The 25,440-nt window shown below is 50.0% G+C and overlaps 1 protein-coding gene across 1 annotated transcript in view; it reads right to left on the bottom strand.

The window, feature by feature from the left end:
• The window catches only part of PTGES (prostaglandin E synthase), a 27,239-nt gene continuing 1,799 nt past the window's right edge, over positions 1–25,440 (bottom strand). The window contains exons 2-4 of the mRNA XM_003794903.3: positions 12,387–12,572; positions 8,954–9,036; positions 1–1,220 (exon numbers count right to left, since the gene is read on the bottom strand). Of these exons, the coding sequence (XP_003794951.1) occupies positions 971–1,220; positions 8,954–9,036; positions 12,387–12,515 (462 nt within the window). The 5' untranslated portion in view covers positions 12,516–12,572 and the 3' untranslated portion in view covers positions 1–970. The remainder of the gene's footprint in view (positions 1,221–8,953; positions 9,037–12,386; positions 12,573–25,440) is intronic.

The following is a 25,440-nucleotide window of genomic DNA, read 5'->3' as shown; positions in this document are numbered from 1 at the left end:
TGAGTTGAATAGGCACTTCTATTTAATGACTAGAAATCTCACATGAGTCTAGGAGCAACCACACACACACACACGCACACACCCAGGTTCCCCATGGGGGTGGACATTTGTAGCTTTCAAACCTCAAAGACACTGAAAGAACCAGAAAGTTCCTGTTAGTGGTTGGTCATTCAAAGCCACCGTCCTCAACGGACAGCCCTTTGGAGTAACTAAAGCCCTGGAAGAGAAGGCTGACTTTACTTTGGAGCCTTCCCAGCCTCACTTGAGCCAGAGAGAAGGCTCCAGAAAAGGAATCTGGAACATAGGGCAAGGGAGGTGTCAAGAGGGAACAGAGGATCATTTCAGGGGTGCTGGGAACTCCAGTCCACGATCCCACTCTCTGTCACTAACACCCACCGTGGAAGCAGCTGCAGACCTGTTCCTGAGCTCCTCCTCCAGAGGGACAGGCCATGGCTCCCAGGCCAGGCCCTCTCAGGCCCTCATATGGGATTCCTGCTTACAATACAGCCAGCCAGGCCGGCCTGAAGACCGCTGGGCCTAAATCTCCGCAGTGGGTCTGAGAAGTCTGCTCTCTTGGCTCTGGATTTGGAGGATCCTTAGGTTTGGGATTCTGAATGGAGTCTCCTCTCCCTTTTCACTCTTAGGGAGGGAGAGGGAGAGATGTTCCTAATGCTCTGTTATTGGATTTGAGGGATTGTCATTCTTGACAACCCTCTAAATGTTACATTCGACCACATCATGTAGAAATCCAAGGGCTAAGAAACACGCACATATGCACATGTGTGCATTCACACGCACACACACACGCACACACACACACACACACATGGGCCCACTGGACCCAGGGATCCAGCTCAGCAGGTTGTTAGGAAACCAGGACCCACAATCTGGAAGGGACACTAAGTCCCCAGATACAGCCACAGCAGCTCTTGGCCCATGGTCTGGTGGCTAAGGAGGGGTCAGCTGCTGGTCACAGGTGGTGGGCTGCTTCCCAGAGGATCTGCAGAGCCATGGAGACACAGGGGAGCTGGGCCAGGGTGTAGGACACGGAGCGGATGGGCGCTCGCAGCTTCCCCAGGTAGGCCACCGTGTGTACCATACGGCCCAGGAGGACGACCAGGAAGTGCATCCAGGCGATGAAAGGGTCAGGATCCAGGAAGGAGTAGACAAGGCCCAGGAAGAGGAAGGGATAGATGGTCTCCATGTCATTCCGGTGGGCTCTGGGGAGACAAAGGGCTGCAGTCAGCCAGGCATTAGCTTTGGGGCCACAGGCCCTTCTGAGAATGGCATGGAAGCAGGCACTCTGCCTTGGAGGGGCCCAGACCCACTGGGGATCATTTCAGGGGTGCTGGGAACTCCAGTCCATTCATGGCCAGGACAAGAAGATGCCTCAGAGTCCAGAGGGGCAGCAACTCCAAGGTTAAGCTTGTGCAAGTAGCTGAGAAAGTGAAGCCCCCATGGGCCCAGCCCAGTGGCCCACACCTATAATTCTAGCACTCTGAGAGGCAGAGGTGGGAGGATCCCTTGAGCTCAGGAATTTGAGACCAGCCTGAGCAAGATTGAGACACTGTCTCTACTAAAAATAGAAAAATTAAGTGGGTGTTGCAGTAGGCACCCGTAGTCTTAGCTACTTGGGAGGCTGAGGCAGGAGGATTACCTGAGCCCAGGAGTTTGAGGTTGCTGTGAGTTATGCTGACGCCATGGCATTCTCACCTGTGTTACAGAGTGAGATTCTGTCTCAAAAACAAAACAGGCTCACCGCCTATAGCTCAGTGTCTGGGGCACCAGCCACATACACTGGAGCTGGCAGGTTTGAACCCAGCCCAGGCCTGCCAAACAACAAGGACAGCTATAACCAAAAAATAGGCAGGCATTGTGGCGGGCGCCTGTAATCCCAGCTACTTGGGAGGCTGAGGCAAGAGAATCGCTTAAGTCCAAGAGTTTGAGGGTGCTGTGAGCTGAGACGTTACAGCACTCTACAGAGGGCGACATAGTGAGATTCTGTCTCAAAAAAACAAAACTAAACTAAACTAAAAAACAAAGTCCCCATGAACAGACCAGGGGTCACAGAGAGCTGCTGGTTTAGTGTTTTTTTTACTGTGGCTCTAGGGTTTGCCGGGACTGGCCTTGCCACACTCTGCCCATCTTCCTCTCTGGCCATTGGATACCAGGTAGGAAAAATGGGGCTCAGAGATGTAGAAACTGTGAGCACTGGAGCTGGGGTTTAAACCTAGTTCTGACTCGCATGTGTGCTCTCTACACGGGCAGGACTTCTCTGAGGCAGGCCTGAGGCAGCCCTCCCTGGGAATGACACCTCCAGAATAGAAGGGGCTGAAGACTGGGAGTATGCATTTGAGTGAGCGCCTGCTGTCTCTCTCTGCCCCAAACACGAGCACCAGCCATCCTTTCAGGGACAGTAATAATAAGATCAGCTTCCACTCCCTGCAGCCAACCGTCAGTCTCTGGTGAGGCTCCCATTTTATCTGTGCTTTCCAGCCTCTTTTTTTGTTTAACATAATCAAGTGTGTGTATTGTACACATGTGGCAGGCATGGGGGTGTTGTGTATAACCCTGCCATAAATAAATGACCAAGAAAGAAAGCTCAACCACTTCTTCCAGGAGTTGGTTCACATTTTCCATGACTCCTGCTAATGGTCGGCTTCCTTCACAAAGGGTGGGGAGGTTGAGTCCCATAAATTAGAGACTGAGGGAGCAACTAACCATAGATGGCCACATTGGAAGTTCAAATAAACAGGAATCCAGCGCCCAGGCCGTGACCTCCGCCAAGGACAGGCCACATGAGTGAGGCACCTGGGACTCTGCTGGAACAGAGGCCCCCTCTCCAGGCCTTCTGGTTAGAAGGCACTTCACCAACAAACCCCTGTGGAGACCTGCGGCAGAGCCCTCCTCTTCCTCCCGTGGCAAGGTGAGTCTTAGGCAAGGGCCAAGGTGTACCAGCCTAGCTGACAGAAAGTGAGCAGGGCAGGGAGGGACCTGGAGTGCTCAGAACCCCGCCCTGCAGGGGTCTCTGCCATGAGACTGGGGTGGGAGTGGTCAGGGAAGGAGACATTTGTACTAAAGCTTAAAGGATGAGAAGCTGGCTACACACAGCAACACCTTTCCAGGGACAGGGACAGGCAGTGAGAAGGTCCTGAGGTGAGAATAAGCATTGTGTACAAGGGGCAGAAAAGGGACATATGTGGCACAAGAGGGAGTGAGGCAGAGTGAAAGTGGGAGAGGGGACTTAGGAAGCAGGACTGAGTTCAGTTTGAGTATACAAAAACTTCCGTAAACCCAGCAGGGCCTGTATCTTTCTCAGGCCAACCTCAGGACAGGGCACTGGTGTCTGTTTCCCATATCCTGGGTCCAGCATGAGACTTGTTTTTTTTGAGACAGAGCCTCAAACTGTCGCCCTGGGTAGAGTGCCATGGCATCACAGCTCACAGCAACCTCCAACTCCTGGGCTCAGGTGAGTCTCCTGCCTCCTCCTCGCAAGTAGCTGGGACCACAGGCACCCGCCACAATGCCTGGCTATTTTTTGGTTGCAGCCATCATTGTTGTTTGGCAGGCCTGAGTTGGATTCGAACCCACCACCTTAGGTGTATGTGGCTGGCCCCTTAGCCACTTGAGCCACAGGCGCCAAGCTGAGACTTGCTTCTTTTTCCCCAAATATTTAAGCTTGCTAAGTTTCTAATTGAACCCAGCCACAGAGAAAGCAAGTCTGCAGAAGGCCAGGTCTCACCCAGCTGTGGGGAAGACAGATGCCTTTCTGCCCTAGAGAGGGGCCGGCCCTCGAGGATCCCAGGGTGCTAAGTGCAGGGGAGAAGATGAGGGAGAAACCAAGGACTGAGTCCCTTCCAACTCCCCAGTCAAGTATGTCTCTCACCTTACTTGGGAGTCATGAAAGAAAAGGCAACAGTGTTTCCCCCAAATCACTCCATCCTGTGGAAATGGAGCCGTGTGTACCAATCTCCCCCCATATGCTGATTAGAGGTACACCCTTAGAACTCCCCCTCCACCTTTTTTTATTTTATTTTATTTTATTTATTTATTTTTTGTTGTTGCATTTTGGCCGGGGCTGGATTTGAACCCACCACCTTCGGTTTATGGGACCAGCACCCTACTCACTGAGCCACAGGCGCCACCCTGCCCTCCACCTTTTTTTAAAAATAAAATCTCACTGTATTGCCCAGGCTGGAGTGTAATGGCATCATCACACCTCACTACAACCTCACGCTGTGGGTCTCAAGTGATCCTCCTGCCTTAGCATCCCCAGTAGCTGAGACTACAGCTGCCTACCATACCTAGCAAAAGGTTTTTTTTAAAGACAGTGTCTTGCTATATTGCCCAGGCCAGTCTTGAATTTCTGGCCTCAAGTAATCCTCCTGCTTCTGCCTTTCAAAGTGCTGAGTTGATCCATAGCACCTGGCCAGAAAACTCATTTTAGATTAAGTGAGTATTTCCCAAGCTGTGGTCTGTGTACCCTCGTGAGAATCACAATTTGATACCACCCAGATGAATATTTTTATAAAATTTATTTGAGGTTGGGCACAGTAGCTATAATCCTAGCACTCTAGGAAGCCAAGATAGGTAGATCCCTTAAGCTCAGGATTTTGAGACCACCCTAAGCAAGAGCAAGACCCCATCTATACTGAAAATAGAAAAACTAGCCAGGCGTCATAGTGGGTAGTCCCAGCTACTTAGGAGGCGGAGGCAAGAGGATCGCTTGAATCCAGGACTTTGAGGTTGTTATGAGCTAGGCTGACGCCACAGCACTCTAGCCTGTGTAACAGAGCAAGACTCTGACAATAAATAAATAAATAAATAAATACAATTTATTTAGAAGTCTCAGGAGAAGCACGGCTAGCACATGAAAGCCACTCACCCAGATATTTCTCCTTAAAATATGTGTTTACATTTTAAGAGTGAGTCAACTTTTAGAGTGCTGTTAAGAGAATCACAGTCAGACAGAACACAAACATGGCCTCAGCCCAGAGAGTAGGCGAAGATCGGGGAGAGGCAGGCCTCATGCAAAACCGTACAGCGTGCCTGAGCCCCACCTCCTAGCTGTATCAACCAGCCAGCGATCCTGAGGTCACCAGTGTGGGAAGAGAGGAGGCCCCTGTGGAGCTACAAGAGCCCAAAACTGACTCTCCGCCCCTGAGGCCAGCCCAGCACTTCTTCCCCCATCTAGTCTGTCTGAAACCACAGTGAGGCCCCCACAAAGCCACAGTTGGGTGCCCATGAAGCCACAGTGACGCCAAGGACAGGGACCAATGGGGAAATCAAGGAATGATGCAAGAAAAAGTCACCTCCCTCTCCCCACCTCCAGGATCTGAACTGAGACATGTGGAAGGAGTCACGTATCAGGGAGATGCTTGGGTGAAATGTGTCATCCCAATAATAACCACTTCTTTTTTAAGGTAAAATTCACCCAAAGCAAATTCCTGCTAGACTGGACTTGCGTGGCCTCCTGTAGCATCAGGCCTGCCTCTCACCATCAACAGACATTACGACACCATCCCATCTGCATTCTGCATCAGGTGGCAGGTGGCGGCAGGTACCCACAGGCAGCCCAGGCAGGGCCAGCTGCGGGAAGCTCTGTGGGCTACTCCTCTTCCTACCCCCAGCCCTGCTGGTGGGCTCCTTGAATTCAGGGTCTACACCACACAGCCGCTGCTTGTTTGTAAAGGCAAGTACACCACAGCGTCAAGTCGCCTTTGTGTAGAGGAGACCCCTCAGGAGCCAAGCCTCAGGCAAAGCCTGAGGAGCCAAGCCTCAGTGCAGAGTGAGTTGTCCCTGGAGAGTGCCTAGAACCCCCCTCAGTGCAGAGTGAGTTGTCCCTGGAGAGTGCCTAGAACCCCCCAACACTGAGCAAGTGGATCTTAGTTTTTTCTTTGTCACCCTCGGTAAAGTACCTCAAACTCTTAGGCTCTAGTGATCCTCTTGCCTCAGCCTCCCAAGTAGCTGAGACTACAGGTACCCGCCACAACGCCGGGTTATTTTTAGAGATGGGATCTCACTCTGGCTCAGGCTGATCTCAAACTCCTAAGCTAAAGCAATCCACCCACCTCGGCCTCCCATAGTGCTGGGATCATAGGTGTGAGCCACCACCCTGGCCTTGAGTAAGTGGATCTTAAATTTGCTGCTATCGCCTTCATCATTGTCACCACTGCCGTCACCAGCCCTGGCCCAGACACGTTGTTAAAGCTGATTTCACCCTCTTGGTTTTGCCAGACTCTCAACCATCCTTGGATGCCCAGGGTCCGATTAGTAAAAAGTATTTCATGGTGCAGTGGGCGGGGGTGCTGGCTCCGGAGCCTCCAGAGGGGATCTGCCATGGCCTCAGGACATCTCTCTCTCTCTCTTTCTCTCTCTCTCTGAGCCTCCATTCACTGTCTGCAAAATGAACATGCTGAGTGATGTGAAAGGGACTTTTCTGGGGTGGATATTTTGAGACCAAATTTCCTGACAAACCAGTTCATAGCTTAATTCTACACACTCCAAATAGAAACCCTCACAAGCTCAGGTCATGTGCTCACCTTCCTTCTTTGGGACCACATGGATGGCCCTCCCTACAGGTTCATACACACGGCCTCAGACTTGAGTCAAAATACACATTGCCAGGAAATCTGGATAGGTATCATGAGAAGAGGTGGCTGCATTCATGCTTTAGACCGGGCCCTGCTTCCCCCAGGGCTGGGCTCACGTTTTGTGCGTGTGCTAACCTGCAAGGCAGATTTATGCTCCAGGAGCCATGTGCTTTTTTATTTGAGAGAAGGGCAACTCTCATTTTGCTATAAACAACCCTGGTCTAATATTTAACTGAATTTTGCTTCCAGGGGTCTCACCACTCAGGTTCTGGCCAGTTCTCCGGGAGCAGATGGCAGGATGGATAAGTTTCCATGATGTTCTGTGAAATCAGGTGGTGGAGGAGGGGCCTCAGATATCCAGGCATCCCCGTCTGGCCTAGGCCCCATATACAACAGGTTTCCAATAAATTCTCACCAGAGGGATGTAAGACATAAGTGGATGATGGCAACTCAGACAGTTAAACCATTTATGCATTAGAATGATGAAGGATGGGTCATTTTGGGCTCAGCACCTGTGGCTCAAGTGGCTAAGGCACCAGCCACATACACCTGAGCTGGCAGGTTCGAATCCAGCCCAGGCCTGCCAAACAACAATGACGGCTGCAACCAAAAAATAGCCGAGCATTGTGGCGGGCGCCTGTAATCCCAGCTACTTGGGAGGTGGAGGCAGGAGACTTGCTTGAGCCCAGGAGTTGGAGGTTGCTGTGAGCTATGATGCCATAGCACTCTACCCAGGGCGACAGCTTGAGGCTCTGTCTCAAAAAAAAAAAAAAGGATGTGTCATTTTGTTGAGAAGAAGAAACTTAATTGGGTGAGTAGGAAGGTCTTGGCACCACACAGGTCTATTGTCTCTCCCTGGAATGGTCACAGTGAGTAAAAATAAACCCAGTGTCCATAAGCCCACGTGGCTAGTCCTGTGCCACATGAAAGCTGCTACATCAAACCTCCGCAGCCTGGGAAGAGCTGAACACACCCCCGGAGGCTGCTGTGAGCTGGCAGTCCTGCTGCCTCGCCCGCTCCACTGTCCAGAAGAGCCCAGACAACCAAGGACAAGCGTCACTGACGAGGGGTCATGTATGGGGAAGGCTTTTGTTCAGGGAGGTACGGCATGTGCTCAGCAGCACCTTGAAAGTGACCGAGAAAGGAAGCTCACATGCTAAGTGCTCATCTCAGGATGCAGGGCTGGAGGGACGCACCCCCGTGGAGGATGTGAGAGGGCAGAGCCGTGAGGAACCGCACTTCCTACATTGCACAGCTCTGTAATTTTTTCAGCCCACGAGTGTGTATATTATTGTCAATGGCCAAGAAAAACATAAGAAAAAACCCCACAGACTTGCTTTCAATAGAAGAATTTCTATTATCTAAGTGGCATCATCCTAGCCATTTCTGCCTGTGATGCATGGGAGTGTGTTAGTGGCTTGTCTCCCGTCTCGCCCTGTCCAGCTCCCATCCTCCTCAATTCCCCATCACTCTGCTCAGACAACCCCTTCCCTGGGGGGTGTCACCGCCTGCTCGTGAAGAACGGCAGAGCATAAACTGCTAAAAATCCAATCCTGACCCTCACCGGTGGTGTGAAATGAACGTTTACTCTCTGATGGAATTGTATGCAGCCATTTTTAAAGATTTTTTTTTAAGTAATAATTACTGGCATGATAGGTGCTCGTGAAATAATGTTAACAAAAAAAAAAAAATCAGAACTCCCAGTTGGGTGTACCTAATGCACGCCTAATTTTATGACAAATATTTAGACATCTCGGAGAGAGCTGACAATGGGAACAGTGATTAGAATTGTGAGTGGTTTCCCCTTTTGTCTCTCTATATTTTCAGTGTTACCCAAATTGTCTGCAATGAGTTGTTCGGATTTTTCATGGTAAGAAAAATTGATTTTACTTGATTAGGGGGATGTTAAGCACATGAAAAGATGTTGAACTTTCCTCAGAATAAAAGAAATGCAAAGCAAAACCAAAACATGATGTAAATTTTCACATGCCGTGTAGGTAGAGATGCACCCAAAAGTATGGCAACACCCTGAGTTGTCGGGGCAGGGAGAAGCCGTGCGCGTGCCAGCTGGGGGGTACACTGCACACGTGGCAATATTCCTCACCGGTAGACTGCATCCTGTAGTTTTTGCTCACACATACACACCAAGGCAAATGAAAGAGGAGTCTACATATTCTGTTCATAATGGAGAAAGACCGAGGACAGTCCAAATGTCCTAAGGAAAGCTGGCTAGAAAAGGCATGGGCCATGTGTTCAGCAGGGTGCTGGCATAAGCCCCAGTGGTCAGAAGGTCTGAAAGAACAGGCCACTGCCAAGTCTGTGGCCAGGCGTGGCCAGGCCAGTGTCCCAGCAGTACTTACCTGAGGCAGCGCTCCACGTCCGGGTCAGTCCGGCAATACTGGAGGCCTCCGTGTCTCAGGGCATCCTCCGGGTTGGCAAAAGCCTAAAATATAGCACCTGAGAATTACTGCTTGTGAGATGGTTGCCCGGGTCACCTGGTCTGTTTTTCATCCATGGACAGAGTTACAGGGCAGTGGTACAGTCACACCCACGTCCATTCACCTGGCCCCCATGAGCCCCTTCTCTGTGCCACATGCTGGGGGCTCACTGTGAGAAAGGCTCCCTGTCCCTGCCCTTGTGAAGCTCACGGTCTGACAGGGCAATTGCCTGTGAACCAGGGGAGAGCAGGTGGTCTCATCTTTTAAGAAAGAAAATAGGGTTGGCCTTGACAATGTTCACAGGTGACTTGACTGAGACTGGGGTCAGAGAAGGCTTCTCTGAGGCAGTGACATTAATGCTGAGGCTCTGACTCATGACTCTGTCCCCCAAGGGCTGGTTTGTCCTACCTGGTGGGCCTGTCCTGCCCTGCCCTGCCCAGACCTTAACCAGATGAAGGGAGGACTGGGGCATCTACATTCTAGACAGAACGGGAATGTGCAAAGGCCCTGAGGCCTAAAGAAACTGATGTGTTTGAAGAACAAAAAACCAGCATGTCTGGAGCATAGAAAGCAAAGGGTGGGGGGCCCAAAGCGAAGTTACAGGGGTCAGCAAGGTCCTAGAAGTACTTTCAGAATTGAACTGAGCGTGATGGTGCACTTTTGTTGTCCCAGCTACTTGGGAGAGTGAGGCAGGGGGATCACTGAAGCCCAGGAGTTAGAGACTAACTGGGCAATACAGTGCGACCCCATCTCTAAAAAATTTTTTTAACCACAATAAATTTTTTTTTTAATTCTTAAGTAAACAAACAAACAAAAAAATTAGCCAGTGGTCGTGGTGCAAACAAAAAAATTGCCACCTACTTGGGAGGCTGAGGCAGGAGAACCGCTTGAGCCCTGTGTTACAGCCTGGATGACATAGCAAGACCCTATCTCCCTCTCTAAAAAAATGAAAAATCTGGACTTTGCACTAGAAGCAAAGAAAGACTCTTAAGAGCTCCAGGCTGGAAATCCAGTGAAGTTCCTGTGCTTCAACTTCCTTATCTGTAATCTCAGGATAAACATCTGACCTACCATGCAAAGAGTGAGGGAGAGACCTGGAGAAGCCTCTGGCACAACACTTAGCATGAGGAGTTGGAAAGCAGAGGCAGAAGGTCACACTCTGGTCATTGAAGGCCCACAGCCACGGCTCCTGGCCCCCATTTGCTGCTGGACCCAGTCAGAGTCCCCCTACCAACTCCACAGCTGAACCTGAACCTCAGCAGCCGGTTTTCTAAGTGGCTCCTCCAATGGCAAACCCTGTCCTTCTGACTCAGGACTCTGTCCCCCAAGGGCAGAACTGTCCTGCCTAGTGGGCCTGCCCTGCCCTGCCCCAGAGGTGAACCCAGCCTGGGCGGGGATCAGAACCCCCACACCAAAATTCCTCTTCACTGGCCCTTACTCCAGTGAGTCACCAACTCTGACGGCCCTGCCCCAAGGCTCTGTGTCCATGACACCTCTCAAGAGGCTTCAGCATCCCGTAAGCACCTGCTCTGAAGTGTACACCCAGGTGGCTCTCCTGTCCCCCACAGCAGACAGAACTCGAATGCATAAGTCAGCCTGACTGGGACCAGAAGAGCCCCCAGTGTCAGGCTGGGGTGCCACCTCTAGTCAAGGGGAGGGGTCAGGCCTCTGGGTGCTCTCCCAGGGAGTAAGCTGTGGCTACTGCTGCTCATGTTAATTTCACTCACTAATAAGTTGTAAGGACTGATGTTGGGGACCATTTGTTCTGGGCCAGGTGTTGGATCCTCCTGGCCCTGCTGTCACCACCCCCACTTCACAGAGAGCACTGAACACCCAGACTTACCCTGGTCCCAAGGCTGGCGTGTGGAGGGGCTGCCTTCACCTGTCACCCCCCTGTCTATGTGCTTCTCCAGGTCCTTCCTGGGTGGCACCAAGTGCCTGGAGCAGAGATGAGCAGGAGCACGTGGTAAGGAGCACCTTGGGGGCAGCCCCACAACAAAGGAGGGTCTCCTGCCGTCTGGGTTGATCAGCCTGAAAAGCTCTCAGGGAAACTGTTCCCTTTCTTCCCTGCCTGAACTCCTGGAAGGGAAATCCCTGGGGCTGCTGCTAAAGCCCAGCCCACTAGATGTTCTTCATGGAGGTTACTATTAATAGTAGCATTTACTGACCTCTGGCTACTACTGCTGGCCCTCAGAGTACACAGAGAATTGGTTCCAGGGCTCCCTTGTCAGCAATAATCCCCAAATGCTCAAGTACCAAACCCCAAGACCTGGCCCCCCATCAGTGGGCTTTGGAACCACATACTTAAACTCACACCTTAAGTCAAACTGGCAGGTATGACGCAGCCTCTTTGAGCCCAGGCTCCTCCCGACCCCCTAGGGATACAGTGAGGAGGCTCCACTCCAACTGCAAATGGGAAGGATTTGGCGAGCAGATGCAGCTGTCCTGCTAACCCTAGATCCCACATCCCAGGACCAGCCAAGCAAGAAGTCAGAAGCAGTCATTGTGCTGTGGCCTCCAGACACAGCTGTGTCACCTGTAGCTACCCTGCCTTTAATCCTGCTCATACCTTCATGAGAGCCTGAGCCTACCTCACAGGCAAGGTCCTCACTCCCACAGACCCACCCACACATGATGCCAGAGCCAGCCTTGCCTTGATTTTGAGCTGGACAAAGGGGAAGAAATGATTCCTCTCCTAAGAAACCTGGGAAGATGATTGGAAGGTAACCCCTGGACCTTCCTGCACTCTAGCAGGACAGCCGAGAGCTTGGCATGCTGGAATGGTCCTCCCGCTGACTTGCTCACCCTGGCCCAGATCTTGGCCTCTTTATTGTTGTTTTGGTTCAGGGACACTTGAAATTCCTCCTAGGACAGCCTGCTGGAGCCTGGCTGCAGCCCCAGCCTCTGGGGCTGCAGTGGAGTTGCAAGCGACATTGGCCAGGGAGTTGGGAATTTCCACTCAAATGTTTCTCAAGCTCCTGTTTCACTGGTTCCCACTCGACTCAAACCTCGGGTCTCCCACGCCAGAAAGCCACCCGATTAGACAGAGGCTTTGTGCCGTCACATTCCACACTCCAGTACCTGCTCCTCTCAGAGACACTCACGGCTCTTTCGGTGCTGAGAACAGCCTGGTGGCACAGCAAGTGAGTAAATGCTCTTAAACATTTACAAGAACAGACAAGAACATGTGAGCCCTCCGGAAAGCCAGGGCCAGTGGGGCGCCATCCAGAAGGTTGGGACCCGGCCGCTCTGGGCCCTGTACCACCTTGGCCATGTTTCCCTGCCCCTGGGCTTTCTAGCAGAAAGTGAGAGAAGTGAGCATGGCAGGGGCTGGGGGCCCCGGGGCAGCACGTACCTTCTTCCGTAGCCTCACTTGCCCTGTGATGATGGCCACCACGTACATCTTGATGACCAGCAGCGTGCTACAGAGCAGGAAGGCCGGGAGCACCTGGCTGCTCTCCATCGTCTGGAAGTGGGAAGGCATCTCTGGCTCAGCTGCGCTCCACAGTGGGTGTGATCAGCTCAACCGAGCAGCTGCCCCCTAGAGAGCAGGGAGGAGGAGGCGGGACAGGCTGAGGAGGCCTGTCTGCAGCGGCCCCGCCCCCCGGGAGCAGGGCCCCCTCCCGACTGTAAAGAGGAAGACAAGCAACTTCTACCCCCAGATGCTGCCAGAAGGGGACAGCCAGGAGGTGTCCCTGCCCTTCCCACCCCTCCAGGGAAATCCTCAAACCCTTTCAAATCTGTTTCAAATCTTTGTCCTTGTCTGTGGTATGAAAGTATGCTGCAGTACCCGCTTTCTGGGATGTAAGGAGGGACCTCTGCATACGGTGATGTCACTGATTTGTGCCCACCCTGGGGGGGGGGGTTTGAGACGGGAGGGGGCTGGAAACCAAGTCACCTGCCCCACACTCAGCCTGGACACTGGAGCCACATCCACACCTAACATAGCTCTGTTGTCTGTAGTTAGCTGAAAAACGCCCCCACCCCCGAAAGATGTCCCATTCCAATCCCTAGAACCTGTGAATATGTGACTTTATGTGGCAAAAGGGACTTTGTAGATGGGATTTAGTGTGGATCTTGAGATGGGGGAGATTATCCAAGATTACCTGGGTGAGCCTATTATAAAAGTAATACCGGGGCCCTTCTAAGAGGGAGGCAGGAGAGTCAGGGAAGTATATCCAAAAGCTGTCAGGACACAGCAGAGAGGAGGGAAGGTGGCCTGGAAGGAACCCAGCCCTGCTGCTCTTCAGCGTCACCCCAGTGAGACCCACTTCAGACCTCCTTCCCCCAGAACTGTAAGATAATAAACCTGTGTCATTTTAAGCCACTAAATTTATGGCAGTTTGTTACAGCAGTGATAGGAAATCAATACACTATTCCACCATCGTCCTTAACATCGCTGTCCTTTCCTGAGAGACTTTCCCCAGGCAGATGGTTTGATTGTTCACTACAAGACCTTCCTGAAAGACCCCACCAACTCATCAACAAAAAACATCAACAGTCGATGCCCTAAGATTTTTTGAATCTGTCACCTAAAAATCCTCCCCTTTCTTCGTCCTGACCCCGTCCCAGGATTCTGGGCAGGACCTTGGCACAGGCAGGGATCTCACTCAAGGTCCCTGCTTGGCTCATTTTGCCAACACTTTGGCTTTGCTAGGAAGGGGCCCCGCGGAAGTGGGGATGAGGGAAAATCAGTCTCCCATGCCTGCCTGCTCCTCTCTTTGGCCCAACCAGGTCCTTAGGGACAGTAATGTAGGTCTGGCCTGTGTCCCAAGGCAGCCAAGATCAAAGGGAGGACTAGCCAGAGTCAGGTCATCTGGCTGGGAATCCCAAAGCTGGCCCTCAGCAGCAGCTGTGTGCCCTAGGGGAAGATATCTCCCTCTCTGAACTGGTTTCCTCTGCTGTAAAATACAGCTGCCAGTCACTCCTATAGCAGTTGTGGAAACTAAATGGAGGCTTGTCTGTAAGTTACGACCATCAAGCACCTGGCCCTCCATCGGTGTGAGCTTCTGAGCCTCAGTTTCCTCCCCCTCAAAGTGGGAATGTTGTTCCCTACCTTGTCAGGAGGACATTCTTAGAAAACCCTGCCTTGCCCTAGGGGCAGCAAGCGGGAGTGGCTGCTTGTCCATCCGCTACATGCCAAACATTGCTTCATCCGGACAAAATGTGTGCTTGATAAACTGACTCCCATGTTTCTGGGGCATGAGGGACTGCCAGGCCAGGTTGTTCTAGCCACACAAGATAAGTGACAGATCACCATACCATTGGGGACAGGACGGCATGAGATGTTCTGAAATGTGTTTTATCTCTGCGGTGTGTCGAGGAACTGGGCAGGTCTCTCTGTCTGAGAATAAGACGCCTGCCTCCCTCAGCCCATGCTCAGGGGAACCGCAGAGGTAGTGGCCTTCCTTGTCGAAAAGCTTGGTGATAAGATTGGGGTCTGGTGGCTGTACCATCCCCAGAATTGTGGACCAGACATGGCCCAGGAGGAGCCCCCAGCTGTCCTCATGGGACTGGGGTAGGGGGAGTGCTCTGCCCTGCTTGGTCTTCTGAAACGAGTGGAAATGTCTCCAGTAGCAGAGGCCTTGGGCAGACAGTGTGTGATTATTTGCTGCTACTTGGAACCGAAAACAAGAGAGTCTGTAGGGAAAATCTTATAACTGAGGTACGTGACTTCAAGGTAGGAATCTTTTCCTCATCGCCTACTGAATGAACCAGTCAAACCAGGGCCTGGCAGAGGACTGAACCTTCTTTGATCTTTGGCCAAGAATTTCCCTGAAGCTGCCCTCAAACGGTGGAAGCTGCTGCTATTGTTTTGGGGGATTTTGGCGACTCCCGTGTTACTTCCCTCTGAGCCTCAGTTTTGTTATTTTGTGGTTTTTGTTTTGCTTTGCTTGTGGAGATGGAGTCTCATTCGGTTGTCCTGGCTAGAGTGCCATGGCCTCACACCAACCTCAACTCCTGAGTTTAAGTGATTCTCCTGCCTCAGCCTCCCAAGCAGCTGGCACTACAGGTATGTGCCATAACGCCTAGCTAGTTTTTCTATTTTTAGTAGAAAAATGGCGTTTTGCTGTTGCTCAAGCTGCTCTTGAACTCCTGAGCTCAAGGGATCAGCCCATCTCAGCCTCCCAGAGAACTAGGATTACAGGTGTGAGACACCGAGCCTGGCCTTCAGTTTCATTTTTTGTTTTGTTCTGTTGGTTTTTTAATGTTTGTTTTTGAGATTGAGTCTCACTCTGTCGCTCAAGAGTCCAATGGTACCATCATAGCTCACAGCAACCTCGAACTTCTGAGCTTAAATGATCCTCCTGCTTCAGTTCCCCAAGTGGGACTATAGACACCTACCACGATGCCTGACAAATTTTTCTATTTTTAGTAGAGACGGAGTCTTTCTCTTGCTCAGGCTGGTCTCAAACTCCTGAGTTCAAGGGTTCCTCCTGCTTCCACGTCCCAAAGTGTTATGATTATTACAGGCGTGAGCCACCATGCCCAGCCCAGCTTCGGTTTCTTTGCCTATAAGACAGGATTGGTGCCCCTTGCCTTGGGTTTGGTGGGACTGGAGATACTGTGTGGACAGATACTGCGGGAGCCCAGGGGACGCCAGCACTGAGGGGCGGGAGCCCAGGGGACACCAGCACTGTGTGCACAAAAATGAGGGCAAGAGAAGCCCCTGGAAATATTTTGCATCTTGACTCGAGTGGTGGGTACATATGTAGAAAGTCACCAAGTGGGTCTCTGCACCTTGTGCTTTACCACATTGCTGTCCAACCCTGAGAGAGGAGCTGTCATCCAGAGTGCCGCGTGGCTTATCCCAGCTCCCGCCTCGGCATTTCCTGAGGATGAGAAACCCAGCTTTTCGCGCTGGTTAATTGTAACATCAGAGGAGGCTTAGAGGGAAGAGGAAGCGGCCCCACCTCAGCTGCTGGTTCCGGACCTCTGGGAATAGTGATGAGGAAATAATGTGAAGTGATTAAAAATACAAAAGACGACAGCCGAAGTGACCTCTGAAGTCAGACTCGCACAGTCGTCATCACTGTGGCACCAACTCTCATTAAGAAGCACCGTTTCCAAAATGTGGTCTGTGGTCTGCAGATGAGGCGCTGTGAAAACGCGTGCAGTGAGCACTTTCCCGGCTCCACAGCCCCTCCCAGGGCAGAGGCACAGCAGGCCGGAGCCCTGGACTCCTCTCAGGATGAGCCATTCAGTGGAGGACTGTTGTTTTGTATGCCAGCTTACCTCTCCCTCCTCACTTCTGGGAAATCATAGCTCCCCCCTTTTAAGGACATTGCCCCTATTGACTGTAATTCTTTTGGGATTGCAAATAAGAGCATCCCCTCCTTTTGGTATGTGGTAGTCACAAAACCCTGGCCAACCAACCAAAATTCCTGGCATCTGGCCACACAGGGCCAAGCAGAGACCTTCCCGGGAGTTTATGATCCTAACAGAGACCCCTCTTGGCTCTGGGTTCCAGCAAGGGGATGGTGGTGGTCTGAAATCGTGTGCAGCCGTGTCGTCTCCCCATGTGCAGGGAGGAGAGGATGAGGCCTTAGCCTCTGACTCACCCAGGCCTAGAAATCTAGGGGTTTTTTTTGTTTGTTTTTGGTTGTTTTCAAATCACATCCTTCCTTTTCTCCAGACCCTGCAGTGGGGCTTCCAGCTCACTCAGAGTAAAAGCCAAGGTCTGGTCAATGGTCCGTGCCCGGCTCCACCTGGTCCCCATTTCCTCGCTCACCTCCTCCTTTATCCTGCCCCCCACACACACACACTCAGCCCATCCACACTGCCCTCCTTGCTGGTCTTGAGCACGTCACACACAGCCCTACCTCTGGGCCTTCACTCCAGCTGACCCTTCTGTCCGGAATTCTCTTCCCCAGGTTTCCACTGGCTGACAGCTCATCGCCGTCAACTCTTTGCTCACATCTCACCTTCTCCATGAGGCTTACCCTGTCTGCCTTCCCAGCGCTGCAGTCTGCCCCACCCCAGCTGCTGAGGCCACCTCCCTGCCTCTACTTCTTTCTTCTCTCCACGGCACGTGCCACCCAGTACATGCCGTATAGTGTATTATCCTTACTGCCTGGAGGAGGGGCCTTCGTTCACTGGGGACCCGTGGGCACCAGTATTGAGCCTGACATACAGCCACAACCTTACTCTGTTGAACTGAACTGAATTAAGCTCATTTGATTTGGATTTCTGTCCCTTCTAACCAGAAGAGTCTAGAGACCAAGACAGGTGAGAAACTTGACTTTTCTTCCAGGAATGTGGTTCTGGGTCCTGACTCCTGCCTTCCTCCTAGAAGGTCTTCTAACCCAGCGATATCTAGAAAAAAAGCCTGTATGTCTTGAGAGGGACCCACTGCCCCACAGGCAGGGACCAGAACAAGCCCACTGAGGCACTGCCCCAGTGCAGCCACCATGGTGACCATCCAGTCAGCCCTGGAAATGGCCTTCACAGTTAGTTTGTACAGTGACACCACCAACACCCAACCAGCAGTGTAGAAGCAGACAGGTGTAAATGCTAGGACTAGAAGCTGCCCATCGGCGAGCTCAACTGATTTGGGCTATGTGCCAGGCTGCTTGCCTGGCCCCTGAGGCCCATTCTTGAGACAGCCAAGATGGCCTTCAGGGATGACACCGTGCCACTTAAGGATAGCAGCTAGATTGTATGATGGCCACAGATCACCAGGCATTGACCTTTCACCCAACACTGGACTAACCACAGACATCATCAGATTTAAGGGAGGTGTGGTGAGTGGACCCATTTTAGAGATGTGGAGCCTGAGGCCCAGGTTTATGGCTTTTCTTGCCTTGATCCCACAGCTGGCCTTTGGGAGAGGTGGATGTTCTTGTCCCAGAGGCAGCCCTGTTCTATTTCCTACCCAGAGCACCTAGCACATAGTAAGCTCTCAAAAGAGCGCAGCCTTGGAAGAGCAATTTCTAACATCATGATTTCCTGAGTCAGGAAGCTCCAAGGGAGCTCTTTCTATCTTGGGAATAATGAAAAGCCAAGAAGCTCAGCTGGAAAGTCCAGTAGCTAGAAAAGACTAGATGTCCATGCAATGGAATATGCCTCACCCAGAAAAAGGAATGCAGTTCTGACCCATGCATGCCTCGGAGGGGACAAACCTGGAAGGCATTATGCTGGGGGAAAGAGGCCAGACACGAAAGGCCACGTATTTTACGATTCCGCTTATATGGACTGTCCAGAACAGGCGAATCCATAGGGAGAGAGAGCAGATTGGCGGTTGCCGGGGGAGATGGAGGAAGGTAGGCAGGGCAGGGACGGGGAGTGACTGCTTAGTGCATACAAAGTTTTTCTCTGGGACAATGAAAAAGCTCTGGAGAGTGATAATAGTAACGGTCACCAATATTGTGACTATACTGATGACCCTGAATTGCACACTTTAAAATCATTATTTTCACAGAAAGAAAAGCCAGGCTCCTATCTTGTTCATGGCCGAATCTGCAGTGCCCTGCGTGGTGCAGGCACAGAATCTCGTCCAGTGAATATCTATAGAAAGACAGACCTGACAGTGTGCATGGAACGTGGGGAGCTCCTGGAGCTGGCTGTGGTGCTGTCCTCTCTTCCAACTCTAGAGGGACAAACACATGAGTGGCTGCCCTGAGCCCCGCCTCTGACAGAGCCCAGCTGCTCCTGCTTGGGCTCGGGGCCTCTCATCCCCTTGCAGGGGTGCAGAGCTGTGGTGAGACTGGGAGCATTTCCTGCGTAGCCCTGGGATGGGACCCAGCTGACAGAAGAGGCAGATGGGGTGTGGAGAAAGGAGAAATGTTTGTCTCAGCACAAACCACTGCCAAGACATTTCCAGGGAAGCAGCTATCACCCTGAGCATGGCTCCAGGCAGAGTTTCCAGGGTCAGGGGAGCCAAGACCCTCCCATGCCTGGCTGCCCATGCATGGAGCAGAACCAAGCGGTCTTACGCTCACTGCACACACGCACGATGCTGCTTCCCCGCGGGCCACAGCGGAGGTGGGTGACTCTGGTGTACAGCTCTCAGGCACATCAGAGACACATTCCCTAGGAGGCCCTGTGGGGAAGCTTTGCATTCTTCCATTGGGGTCAGTCAGTGATGGCTCCAGGGACAGCTGGCTGCGTTTTCAAACACAGGAATGATGGGAACCTGGGAACCGCTCCCACTTCTTCAGCAGCCTCCAAACCCAAAACAGCGTCCTAAGCTTCACGAGAAGCACCACCCCGCTCCCTCAGGGCCTTTGTCACGAGACGGTATTTTATGACTGTGTTTTACTAATCATCCAAATACTCCAGATGCTGAAATTGTCGAGGGGGCAAAATGTGTGATTCCTCCTTTACTTCTGAGGCAAGGGCACCTCTGCAACTCCCCAGTGGTCTAGCTCACCTTCAACTGCGCCAGGCACGAGGAACTTGCCACTTTACAAGAATAGTAATTGCAGCAGCAGCAGCCAGGAGCCCCGTAGATGTTTTATAATTTGTCTTCAGTGTCATCACTCAGTATCGTAGAGCCTTATCAGGCCCATTTTACAGATGGAGAAATGGGCTCAGGGCTGTAAATGACTTTATCTAAGGTCACAGATACAAAAACGTAGCTATCTCCAGCCAGCACCGGCCCTCTTAACCCCTAGGCAGAGCTGAGGCTTGACTTCAAGCCAGTCGCTCCCTTGCACAACTCTCCTTGTTTAAAATTCCTTCCTTATGCTGAGCTGGATCTGCCCCTGAGGGCCACAGAGCACACACACTTCCCCTTCCCCTCCTCACTGCCCCTCTGACATTGGAGGACACCACTGGGTTCACCCTAAATCTTTCTTTTCAGGTAAAACAACTGCCACCCCTTCAGCTGCTCCTTGGATCTCATGTTTGCCAGCCCCTGTGACCACTGGATCCTTCCATTTTGTGAAGTTCCCCCTTAGAGGCCAGGCGCGATGTCTGACCCCCATAATCCTTGCACTCTGGGACCCCAAGGCGGGTGGATTGCTTGAGCTCAGGAGTTCGAAACCAGCCTGAGCAAGAGCAAGACCCTGTCTCTACTAAAAATAGAAAACTAGCCAGGTGTTGTGGCATGTGCCTGTAGTCCCAGCTACTTAGGAGTCTGAGGCAAGAGGATTGCTCAAGCCCAAGAGTTTGAGGTTGGGCCAGGCATGGTAGCTCATCCCTGTAATCCTAGCACTCTGGGAGGCCAAAGTGGGCTGATCCCTTTAGCTCAGGAGTTCAACACCAGCCTGAGCAAGAGTAAGACCCTGTCTCTAAAACTAGCTATATGTTGTGGTGGGTACCTGTAGTCCCACCTACTGGGGAGGCTGAGGCAAGATGTCACTTGAACCCAAGAGTTTGAGGTTGCTGTCAGCTATGATGCCATAGCACTCTACTGAGAGTGACAAAGTGAGGCTTTGTCTCAAAACAAAACAGGGATTTGAGGTTGCTGTGAGCTATGATGCCAGGGCATACTACCCAGGGTGAAAGTAAAACTAGATCTCAAAAAAAAAAAAAAAAAAAAAAGAAGGTCCCTCTTAGAGGGACCATACCCCATGTGCTGCTTGACCCATCCCAGACTGCAAAGGAACCACCATCCTGTGCCGAAGGTCCCCCAACAATATAAGGACAAGAAGGATTCAGACTCCAAGCAGGTCTGGCCACATAATTTGTGAACTTGTACAAAATGAAAATGTGAAGTCCCTTGTCTGAAAATTATTAAGAATTTCAAGATGGCAGACCAGGCGTGGTGGCTAACGTCTGTAATCCCTGCACTTGGGAGGCTGAGGTGAGTGGATTGCCTGAGCTCACAGGTTTGAGACCAGCCTGAGCCAGAGCAAGACTCATCTCTAAAAAAATAGCCAGGCATTGTGGCAAGTGCCTGTAGTCCCAGCTACTTGGGAGGCTAAGGCAAGAGGATCACTTGAACCCAAGAGTTTGAGGTTGCTGTGAGCTAAGATGCCATGACACTCTACCAAGGGTGACCAAGTGAGACTCCATCTCAAAAAAAAAAAAAAAATTTCAAGATGGGGATGGTAAAACATTAATCTAAACATGGGGCTCCATGTGACTGCCCAAAGCTGACCCTTATTCCAGGCTCAAGGTGACTCAATACAGAGCCCAGGAGGAAGCGATGTCCTAATCTAAACCCGCACAAGGATAATATCAGGGAGAGCTAAAGACAAATCAGAACTCAGCGGGGCCTTTCTCTGTCTCATATAATAAATGCCAAGGACTTTATTTTAAATAATAATGTGAGTAATAACAGCAACTAGTATTTTTTAGTACTTTCCTGAGCCAAGCAACATGCAATATATATTTTTAAAACAACACTTATATAATGCTTACCATGCGCCTGGGAAATCTTAACTTATTATGTAAGTTTCATATCAACGGGATGAGTTAGGTACTATTATCATTCCCATCTTATAGATGAGAAATCTGAGGTACTGAGCAGTTGAGTAACATATAGTCACATAGCTAACAAGCAGTCTCACAACAACCATTTGGAATAAATGCCAATTTTCAGAAAGAATCCTATGATTCAGAGGGAGCATATGGCAATATATATGAATATATCTCACATATTCTATATTATTGTCATGCTAACATCACAGATTGCAATTACACAAACCTAGATGGTGTGGCCACCTATGCACTGGGGCTACATGGTCTGGCCTGTTGCCCCGGGACTACAGAGCTGAACAGCACGGTACTGTACCCAATAATGTAGGCAGTAACCCAATGCTAAGTACTTGTGTATCTAAACATGTTTACACATCAGAAAGGTACAGTAAAAATACAATGTAAAAGGTAAAAAAAAAATGATGCACCTATGCAGGGTGCTTACCATAAATGGAGCTGGCCGGACTGGAGGTTGCTTTGGGTGAGCCAGTACGTGGGTGGCGAGGGAATGCACCGGCCTAGGACACCTCGGTACCCTACTGTAGACGTTACAAACACTGACTCTCAGGCTACGCTAAATTTGTTTAAACATTTTTCCTTCCTTCAATAATAAATTAACCTTAGCTTACTGTAATGCTTTTACTTTATAAACTCCTTAACTTCTTTTTTTTCAGATATTCACGGACTCCTCAGCTGGAGAAGGGGGTGGGGCAGGAGGTTCTGTGAGTTGGGCCCAGTGAGGAAGAAGGGCTTGTTCTGAACTTGAATGCATCTCCCTAGCTTTAATGCTTTTCTTCGTAATGTCTTCACTTCTGATCATCATGATTCTGCACCTGGTCACCGTGGAGGCCACGTCTTTGTACTAGAGATTGGTGGTGTTGATTGTGGCTCTTCTGAGCCATGGCCTTGTGTTTGCTGCACCTTTTAATCCTAGATCAGCTGCGTGTGTAACCACTTGTACACTTCAATTCAGATTTGCTAAGAAACAACCTTATTGCACACTCCATATCTGCATATCAGCTTCTTCACCTGAAGAATTTTTCAGGTCCATTATAATCATATAGGACCACTGTCATACACGGTCCCTTGTTGACTGAAATGTCATTACACTGCACATGATTATATATATACATATATATGGCACATATATATGGAGATTTATATATCTCCTTTCACACAAAAAACATAAAAGGAGATTTATAGTGATCTATAAGTGGCTCACGTGACTGGGAGGGCTGAGATGTACCCTTATCTGCACACTGGAGGCCCAGGGCAGCCAGTGGTATTAAATTCAGCTAGAGTCCAAAGACCTGCAAGGGAGCCAGTGGTGTGAATTCCAATCTGAGGGCAGGAGCAGGACAGATGAGATGTTCCAGGTCAAGCAGGTGGGCAGGAGCAAAGGGACAGATTCCTCTGCCTTTTATCCTATTCAGCCCTCAGCACCCTGAACGGGGCCTGCCCACACTGGAGGGCCCTGCTACGCCGGAGAGTAAACATAATTTCACTCGGAAATGCTCTCATAGACACACCCAGAAATCATGCTGAATCCTGGCACCCATGGCCAGTCAAGGTAACACATACAAGTCACCATCACAAGTCCATACACATCTCCTAAGCCATGCTTAATCTCCAAACAAAGACAGTGGCAAAGGCGTAGTTCCAGCTAACGTGGCACAGCAATCCTGCACACGACCCCCCCACCCCCAGTAACCCTTCTGCAGAAGAGGAGAGTCCTTGAGTGGCTCCTGCTTTTCTCCCTGGCATCCCACAGCTTAGCTACTAGGATATAAAATCAATACAGTTTCATGGTAAGGGAGAAAGAGAGGAAAGAAAACAAAGACACACACACGTGGCTCAGCACCTGTGGCTCAAGCAGCTAAGGTGCCAGCCACATACACCCAAGGTGGTGGGTTCGAATCCAGCACGAGCCCGCCAAACAACAAAGATGGCTGCAACCAATACAGAGCCGGGCATTGTGGCGGGTGCCTGGGTCCCAGCTACTTGGGAGGCAGAGGCAGGAGACTCACTTGAACCCAGGAGTTGGAAGTTGCTGTGAGCTGTGATGCCACTGCACTCTACCCAGGGGGACAGCTTCAGGCTCTGTCTCAAAAAAAAAAAAAAAAAAAAAGGAACCCCAAATACACACAAACATACGTATGAATGTGTCTATCAAATCTGTCAGAATTTCAAATCCTTCATAATATTACCTAGAGAAATCTCAAAAAGATTAACTAAAATGATATCCCTAAAAAAACCCCAAAACTTATGTCAACATTAAAATTGGAAAGAGAACTTTAAAGGCAATAAACTGCATTTTTTAACTTTCTGAATAATTAAGTTTGTAACCTTAAAAAATTAAAATGTTGGGGGGGGGCACCCCTAGCTCAGTAGCTAAGGTGCCAGTCACGTGCTGCAGGGCTGGTGGGTTCAAACCCATCTGAGGCCTGCTAAACAAATAAACAAATAACAAAAAAAAAAAAAAAAAAAAAGGCAGGCGTTGTGGCCAGCGCCTGTAGCCCCAGCTACTACAGAGGCGGAGGCAAGAAAATAGCCTGAACCCAAGAGTTTGAGGTTGCTGTGAGCTAAGATGCCATGGCACTCTACTAAGGCTGACAAAGTGACACTCTGTCTCAATTAAAAAAAAAAAAAAGTTTAAAAAATTAAAATGTGTACAAAAAGAACATTTTGTATGTGAACAATTTCTAGGAATTTTAATATTTAATACTCTGTGGCTAGAGAACCAGATCTCCTTAGTGTCAATGGGACTAACCCAGCCACTTGGCTTTTGTTAAGTGGAAATGGCAAGCAAAGAGTTAAAGAGACCCTGCCTGAATGGGTAAGCCCCTGAAGTGCTGATGGGAGACCCAGACCATCTGAACAGGGCCTACACTCACATGCCTGAAGCATTACACCTGTCAAATAGGAAGAAATGCAGAAACATTTCCACATGTTTCTAATTTGGTGGGAGGAAAAACAGCTAAAGCAGGTTTTAAAAATACACAATTTCAGTAGTGACCTCAGTCTGCTGCTGCCTAGAAGTTTGGACACATTTTCATTGTTGAGAAAACATACTTAGGCTGTTCCAAATAACAGCCACTCTTTAGAAGGCCAAACAGCTCAGAAATGGAAGGAAATACAGATCAAGAATTGAGAAAAAATAGTAGCTGATACCTTGAAGTGCATTATTTTAAGTGGGATTATGTTTGTTCAAAAAGAACCTATGAGTAGGCTTTTAAGGAACAAAAAAAAGAAAAGAAAAAAGAAAAAGAAAAAAAGTGACATAAAAGCAAACCAGCTTGGGGACAATTATTCCAGACTTTTTCTTCAGGGATACAGTTTATTTATGCTTCCCTGAAGCATCTGAGAGAGGGGAGCTGTCCAGTGGAGGTAGTACACTCTTCTGTGGCTCCCTTTCAGGTCTCAGTCTTCTATAACGCTAAACACCAAGGACCAGGACCTCTAGGGACAACCATGAATCACAAGAATATCAAATATTAAAACATTTAAAACAACTATTAGGGTTAGGGTAGCTCTGAAACAGGAGGAAGCCATAGAGATATTGTTCTAGCTCGGGAAATCTAATTTAAAAACATATAAGATAACAAAACAGGTTAATCTGTGGGGATCTCTAGTCACCTGCTCAGCTTAGCAAAAGCAAGACACTAAGACAAGCAAGAGCCTTGGACATTCTAGCTTTAAAGTTCTTGTCAGATGGAGACCCAACTTTTATGCCACCTATTTCTTAAGCTTACAACTGCCCCTGTGGGATAAAATTTCATTAATCAAAATTAAAATAACAACAACTTAGATCTTCACTTGACTTCTTTGAAGGAAAGAAGGGAAAGGAAGGAAACTGGTGAAGGGGAGAGATGGAATTTCCAGGCAATGATCTTCTTAACGTTCAGTGCCATCGATGACACTTTCTATAGCTCTACCTTTGCGCAAAATGGATAATCTTTTACCCCAAGCTATTATACAATGCTAAATAATCAAAAATGAAATTTTGCGGGGCGGCTCCTGTGGCTCAAAGAGTAAGGCGCCAG

Source organism: Otolemur garnettii, unplaced genomic scaffold (assembly GCF_000181295.1).
Source record: "Otolemur garnettii isolate 467f Iridium unplaced genomic scaffold, OtoGar3 scaffold00087, whole genome shotgun sequence".
NCBI classification, from domain to species: Eukaryota; Metazoa; Chordata; class Mammalia; order Primates; family Galagidae; genus Otolemur; species Otolemur garnettii.
This window is presented reverse-complemented; position numbering and strand designations above follow the sequence as displayed.